General features: G+C 38.7%; 1 protein-coding gene across 1 annotated transcript in view; it reads left to right on the top strand.

Moving 5' to 3' along the window:
* Nucleotides 1–786, top strand: part of LOC112148503 (gamma-crystallin M2) — a 1,020-nt gene extending 234 nt beyond the window's left edge. Inside the window, exons 2-3 of the mRNA XM_024275685.2 lie at nt 154–396; nt 473–786. Of these exons, the coding sequence (XP_024131453.1) occupies nt 154–396; nt 473–751 (522 nt within the window). The 3' untranslated portion in view covers nt 752–786. The remainder of the gene's footprint in view (nt 1–153; nt 397–472) is intronic.
* The last annotated feature ends 6,641 nt before the right edge of the window (nt 787–7,427 follow it).

Raw genomic sequence — 7,427 nt, 5'->3', positions numbered from 1 at the left:
TGGGTGTCTGGGGGTCCTGGGGGTCCTGGGGTCCGGGTGTCCGGAGGTCCTGGGTGTCCGGGGGTCTGGGGGTCTGGGTATCCGGGGCTCCACGGGTCCCGTCCAGGTGAGCAGGTGCAGCTTTTGTCTCAACCCACGTCTCTGTCCCTCCAGATCGTCTTCTACGAGGACAGGAACTTCCAGGGCCGCTCCTACGAGTGCATGAGCGACTGCCCAGACATGTCCTCCTACCTGAGCAGGTGTCACTCCTGCCGGGTGGAGAGAGGCTGCTTCATGGTCTACGACCGCACCAACTACATGGGGAACCAGTACTTCATGAGGAGGGGCGAGTACGCCGACTACATGAGCATGTTTGGATGGAGTGGAGGCATCAGGTCCTGCCGTATGATCCCCATGGTTAGTTTAAAATCTTTCGGTTGTATTAATCTATTATTTTATTTGAATTCTAAAACGTTTACTTTGCTCTTTACAGTACAGGGGATCCTACAGGATGAGGATCTACGAGAGGGAGAACTTCGGGGGTCAGATGTACGAGATGATGGACGACTGCGACAACATCATGGACCGCTACCGCATGAACAACTGCATGTCCTGCAACGTGATGGACGGCCACTGGCTGATGTACGATCAGCCCCACTACAGAGGCAGGATGATGTACATGAGGCCCGGCGAGTACCGCAGCTTCATGAACATGGGCTGGAGCGGCGGCCACTTCATGAGCATGAGGCGCATCACCGACTCCTTCTATTAGACTCTGAGCACTGAATAAAGCTGTCACAAACCACATCTGACGCCGGCGTCCTCATTTTGCTTTCCTTATGTTACATTTACTGAACCACACGTGTCAAAGTCACGGCCCGGGGGCCGGATCCGGCCCTCCGTGTAATTCTATCCTTAACATTATTCATTTAAGGCAATTTAAGCAATATGTAAAAACAAAATGAAAAACTCAACTTATACTTTTATTATTTAGTAACTTGATAAACATGAATTGGTAAGAAACTCTGTGGCTAATAGTTTGATAAAGTAGCTACTATTTAGATTAAAATATACAAATGGTGATAGATGTACAAATGTTTGACCATAAAAGCCATTAAATACTTAAAATGAGTTATGTAAAAGCTGAGTACTTATTTATATTCAAAAATCTCCAAAGAAACGTTCAGATCTTCAGGTAAATTATTCCACAGGTGAGCTTCTGAAAAAAGTCCTGGTTCTCATTGCTATAGAGAGCAGAACCTGAGAGTTCTGGAGGGTTTGTTAGAACTGAGGAGGTCTGATGAACTTTAAGACATTTTAAAATCTAGAATGTGAATCTTCAAATCAATCTGAGGAGCAGAAGAACACAAACCGGGACGGACTGCTTCCAATGTGTCAAAAACGTCTCGACTTCTGATCAGTTTCCCTCCGAATCCTGAAGCTTCTTTGAGTGTCTGGAGTCAGACGGCGATTAAACGTACTTTTATGCACGTTATTTAACATTAATGTTAAAATAGTGCAACAAATATCTATACTAACATGATAAATAAACAGCTGCATTCAATGAGTTTACCTGGTGATACTTTGAAACTTTATCTATTTATGCATTTTTGACAACAAAACAAATAGAATTGATCAACAAAAATCACTGAATCTTCATGCATGAAAAAATATGACAAAACAGAGAGGAGCATTATTTTAAGATTTCACAAAGCTTTGATGTTAAAAGTTCAGGAGTGAGCGAGTCAAAGTGAGGAGACGAAGAGGGAAAATGAATTTACCAAAATACAAACAAATGTGCAAATTTGAACAGTTAAAGCACCTTCAAAATAAAAGTCAAATAAAGGTTAAATAAAAAATAAAAAGCAGTCTAAAAGCAGCCTATAAGAAATGAGGAGTCAGTCTTACTGGTCATAACGCACCTTCAAAAAAGTGAGATCAAATTGATTCTGGTGTTGAGACATGTTAAAACTAAAGTCAGACCTGCATCTGGTTGAACCAATCTCCCACGTCAGGAATCAGTTTCACCGTCTCCGATCTACCGTCTGTGTTTTAGTGTGAGCTGCAGCTCCAGACCAGATCAGGCTCCAGAAATCCTGACATTCACACATATACATAAACGATGCCATAGCAATTAATCATAAATAGTTATATTTGTACTCATGTATAATCATGATTGTCAAATAGGGTTTGAATAATTGCTTTAAAGCGAGTGGCAGGAAGCAGATCTGTGTAATTCCACCTCTATTAGGTTTTGCTTTAAAAATAGATTCGCACATTTTATTTGTTTTTTCAGAGTATAAAACAGAGTATAAAACAGTGGTAGTAGTTTTATATTTTTACTGTGGCTACAAACTCCAGGCCTGCAGGGTCTCGAGAAAGAGCTGCACTCCCTCTGATGGCCAGCAGGGGGAGCCTGATCCGTTTGATGAACTGTCCACAGACTTAGTGAAGACCTGAAGGGTCTGAATGACGGATTCCTGCTTTGATTCCTGTGTGGAAGTTGATCTTAGATCCATGAGGACCTTTGAAGAAGATCTCACACACATGTAAACACGTCAGAACTCTAAATCTCACAGAAACAGACTTTTGAGACGTTTTCAGAGACTAAATGGTTTGATGACAGGATCTCAGCTTTAGTTGATCTAAAACTTCTGTGAATGTTCCCGTCCTCAGAGGAGCGTCCGTCCTCAGCAGGGAGGAGCTCCTCTGAGAGGTGGAGGAGGTTTAGTCTGAACTCTGAAATAAAACTGTTATGTCTGCGGCCGTCTCCTGTAAACTTGGACGACGTTGAATAAATACTGGAACAGCAGAGATTCTGCGGTTGCACCTCAGTGTTGCTCCGTTATTATGGGATGTAAATATTTCTGCTGGAGCACCTGAGTGTGTTTCCATCTGCTCCATCCTCAGTCAAAACAAGACAAAACAAAGATGTCAAAGTGAATCTAATGGAGCAATTGGAGCAGAAGGAGAAATCCAGGAACTGTCAGACACTGAAAAACAAATGAAAATGTGGAAGAACATTTGGAGTTTTGTGATGTTTGTGGAGCCACTCAGCAGATGGAGGAGACTCGATGGTCAGTCCAGTTAATGACTTGGAGGTCTGCACAGATTTTTCCAGCATTTGTGGAACATCTCTGCTTGTTCATCGTCATGATGTTGGATTTTCTGTTGTTGCTTCAGTCGGTTCAGAATCACTTATTCTGTGAGTGATAAGAAGGAGTTGAAAATTAGCAAAACATTTTCCCTCCAAAAGTGTTTTTGAGCTGTCATGGAGGCGGCCATTTTGAAAGGAGCAGGAAAAGTCCTTCTACAGCCCCTAGTGGAACAAGAATGTACTGCAGGACAGAAAACGGACCAAGTGACATACGTTGGAGTTTTAAGGAACATTTTCATAATGCTAAATTCCGTGTATCGTGGTTATATAGGGTTAAGCATAAATTCTGCTTCTCGTTTTACATGGCAGCATCTTTCCATCCCTTCTCTTTCCTTTTTTCCCTCCTAACTCTCTTTTCTTCCTCCAGAGAGAAACCAATCCAGCCGGAAAGCGGGGAATCGATGCCCTGATACCAGATTCTGCCTAATGAGGATCAGAAACATCTTAATAAAGACCCATAATCCACCACTTAATCCCTCATTACAGAATCATCTGCATTTGCTGCTCGGCTCCACATTGTTCAGCCGAGCTTTTGTCTCCTCCCGACTGTCAGCTATTTCTGATCTGCTCTCATTAGACTTTCAGAGGAGATGAGCAGCAGGCCAGAAAATTCTGCTTTTGTGAGCACTTCTATGCTATCTCTGCTCTGAAATGGAAAGTGAGACATATGCTTAATGAGCCGGCGGCGGGCTGGGAGCTGAAGGACGGAGTCTATTGTGAGGAAGGTGCTGCGACCGATACGGCTGAAGGGCTTTCCAGGCACCGGGCCTGATTGGGGTTTCTGGGAAGGACTCGGATGTGGGACTGAGGGATTAAGGCCCGACGCTGACCTGAAGATCTGAACAGGAGGGAAAGTTTTCAAAAATGAAGAGCTTTAAACTGTTTTTTCTATTATTTTTGCTCCATAATGATATGGATAAAACAAAACAGGTGGAAAAATGTTCACAGAAAGAGGCTGTAAAATCATTCTTTATATGTTTCTACCTGATTTGGTGTAAAAATATGTTTAGAATGTTAAAAATGATCTGTGCTCATCACCACTTCAGTGCAAACTCCACTTCCTGTCGACCAAAAGATGACATCGTTTTTATGACAAAGAAGAACCATTTCAACAGTTTATATGATTTTATTGTTTTCAGAAAACCTTTATTTACAAATGTCTGCAAACAAAAGATAATAAAATCATCTAACAAAAGTACTTTAATCATTTTATTCTGTCCCGCAGTCGTTCTGGACCAAAAAGACTCTTTTCACAATTCCTTTATCTTTCTGCACCTTGGATCAAAATTTCACCTAAACTAACCAAAATCTTCACACTCTGAGTACCTGGTGAAAATAGATTTAAAACATACTGAATGATGACATCACAGCCGGACAAACGGTAATGAGGTGACAACATGGATCACAGGTTTTTATGGTCTACTTATAACTACTTCATAACCACAAGTGACTTATGAGAGAATTATCCCAGTATATGGAGACAGCTCCTGACCCCTCCCTCATCATCACTCTGTTATGCAGGGGGGGTTAAATAAAACAAATAGAACTCATCAAAGTGCTGGTGAGGCTGAACATCTTCCCTCTGATGCACCGCAGACATCATCAGCGGTGTTTTCCCGCCTGAATGAGAAAAACGATCAAAGTTTGGGTTCAGCTTTGACCTGAGGGGGGGTTCCTCTCAAAGCTGCTTGTCAGGTTTCCGTTTTGTTGGGCCTGATTTGGGCTCATGATCCGGTCAATACGGAGAAGGCAAACGTTCAGATGAAAACAATCTGTCTTCGATAAACCCTCATGGCGAGTTCTGCTGCAGGTTCTGAGAAGAGAAACCGATTCAAACATCAACTTCTGGGTAAAACGTTGCCTGGTTAAGCTTCAACCAGATAGAACTGGGATAGCAAACTGTAGGGGTACTTTTGCATTTGTACTTTGGATTAATCTAAGAATTTCTGTTTTGTTTTCTTTTTTTGTCCCAAATTTTTTTCTAATGATCTCCTGTTTCTGTAGAATCTAAAAAATATGCAGCTTTCCAGAAAGACATTAAAATAGAGCGCCTTCAAACGATAACTCAATATAAAATAAAAAATCAGGATAAACCTGTGGAAAATGATACAAGTATTTGCTTTTATTTCTCACAAAGGAACTTTGTAAAAACACCCAAACATGTGAACTTGAGTTTTCTTTCCGTCATGCATTCTCATCTTTGCTACTGTTTCTAAAAAGCTGCAACTTAAAAATAAAATCATCAACTGAGGCAAATTTAAAAGAATTCTTATGTTTTTTGTTTTGGGTTTTTTTGTGTTTTTGTGGGAAAAAAAAGTGTTTTAAAGAAAAACTTACGTTTCACACTTTAAATTCACAACAGATCTAGTTTGAGAACAATTTTTTTCTCTTTTTAAATGTTGTTCGCTGGCAAACATTTTCTGTTTATATCATTAAACACACTGAAGTAGCCATGCGGTGGTTCATGCATTATAAAATATAATAACATTTGCTTGAATGTTAAATAAAATACGCACTTTTACAAGCATTGATCTAAACTGAAATATGTTTTCCTTGTAAAGGATTTCAGATTAATTTAATTAAATTACATTTTAATAAGAATAGTTTTGCAAAAAAAAACATTTTTCAGTTTTATTTTAATTACATTGCTATGTCTTCAAAATAATAAATATAGATAGGTCCTAATATATGTACATTTGAAGTAATCATTAATAATCTCAACCACTCGTGGAGTTATTTGAACTTTTTAAAACGACTGAAACTGATTATTTTTTTGTTTTCCTTGAAGTTAAATATTAAAAACTACATTCAGAGGATCCACTTCCTTTTGCTCGTTTGCACGACGTCACGTCAGATAAGATCAGAGTGTTTATCTCTCTCGGAGACGTCGGATTCGCCGCTCTTTTTCCTCCTGTTCAGACATGTTCCTGTCAGAAGCAGGTGGAGGCCTTTTCTTCTCTGGGGGGTCACTGCTCAAACTTTTTGCTATTCTAAAATAAACTTAATTATTTTCTGCTTCAAATGTTCTGTTTTTTAGGTTTTAAAAACTCAAAATTTAAATTTCAAATCTCTTTTTCCACTTTCACCTCTTTTTTTCTGGGTTTGAATCTGAAAATTTCAGCACCAGAACTTAAGTTACCACCCTCATTCATTTGATTGGAGCTTCGTGTTAGCCCCGCCCAACACGCTACAACCCGGCCAAAAGTTTTGAAATGGAAAATTTCAGATCGAAACTGAAGAAAAAAAAGTTGAAAGTGAAAAAAAGTTTTGAAATTAAAATTCGGAGTTTTGAAACCTATAAGACAAATAACATTTGGACCAGAAAATAATTACGTTTATTTTAGTATTAAGTTGTTTTATTTGGGTTTCAATTTATATTGGCCACAATTTAGCTCCATAGAACTCAAGAGGAAAACATGAATTTAAAGACAGTTCTCTTTAAAAAAATACCCACACGTGTGTAAACAGCATTAGGACTATTATGAATGTTATTATTTTAACGTGTCGGCGTCTATGCTAACTTTTTTTATTATACTTTTAAATTTAAAGCAGGAAAAATAAATAAAAACAAATTTTTACTTGATTTAAAACAAGAAACACATTAGAGCTTAAATTCAAATGTTTAATCTTATTTTGAAAATCAAAAATAGAGTTTGATTTGACCTTAAAGTTTGGCTTTGTTTGTTCATTATGTTCAGCTTTGACTAAGACTCAAATGATGTCCAGATGTTTCCTCCTGACGGTTTGATTTCTTGTTTGGAATCAAAAATCACAAACTGACGTTGAAGCGATCGAGTGTTTGTGGTTCGGATATCGGAGCTGTGAACACAAACATGGAAACAGATGGAAAACTTGTATTTTAATAATTGGTCATGAGCTGATAATTGTGTTTCCTGTTTATTTTGGGGTCGTTTTCCTCCGTTGTGCTGAAAACAAACCAGATTTGGTGACTTCTTCAGTTTCTCTTTAATGTAGGAAGAAGCTCCTGATTTCAATTCAAGGACATTTACTGATGATTATTCAGAAATGATGAACTTTTTATTCAGTCAAAAGTCTCAACATGATCAAACTACTTTATTGTAAATTTCATCTCTTTCCTGCTAATCGTTTTGTGTTGTTTAAAGACATTTTACAAAATAAACGTAAATGTACATTTAAAAACACAAACATTTTAAACTTCCCAAGTGTTTAAATGAAAATGTAATGTATATATGCAGCCAAAACCTTATTTAAATGTACAGAAAGTCACATTTTTATTTCTCTGGGGACCTCCTTGAAGATCCTCCATCAG

The sequence above is a fragment of the Oryzias melastigma genome, linkage group LG9 (genome assembly GCF_002922805.2).
Source record: "Oryzias melastigma strain HK-1 linkage group LG9, ASM292280v2, whole genome shotgun sequence".
Classification (NCBI taxonomy): domain Eukaryota; kingdom Metazoa; phylum Chordata; class Actinopteri; order Beloniformes; family Adrianichthyidae; genus Oryzias; species Oryzias melastigma.
Note: the sequence above shows the minus strand (reverse complement) of the source record. Positions and strands in the feature narration are given on the sequence as shown.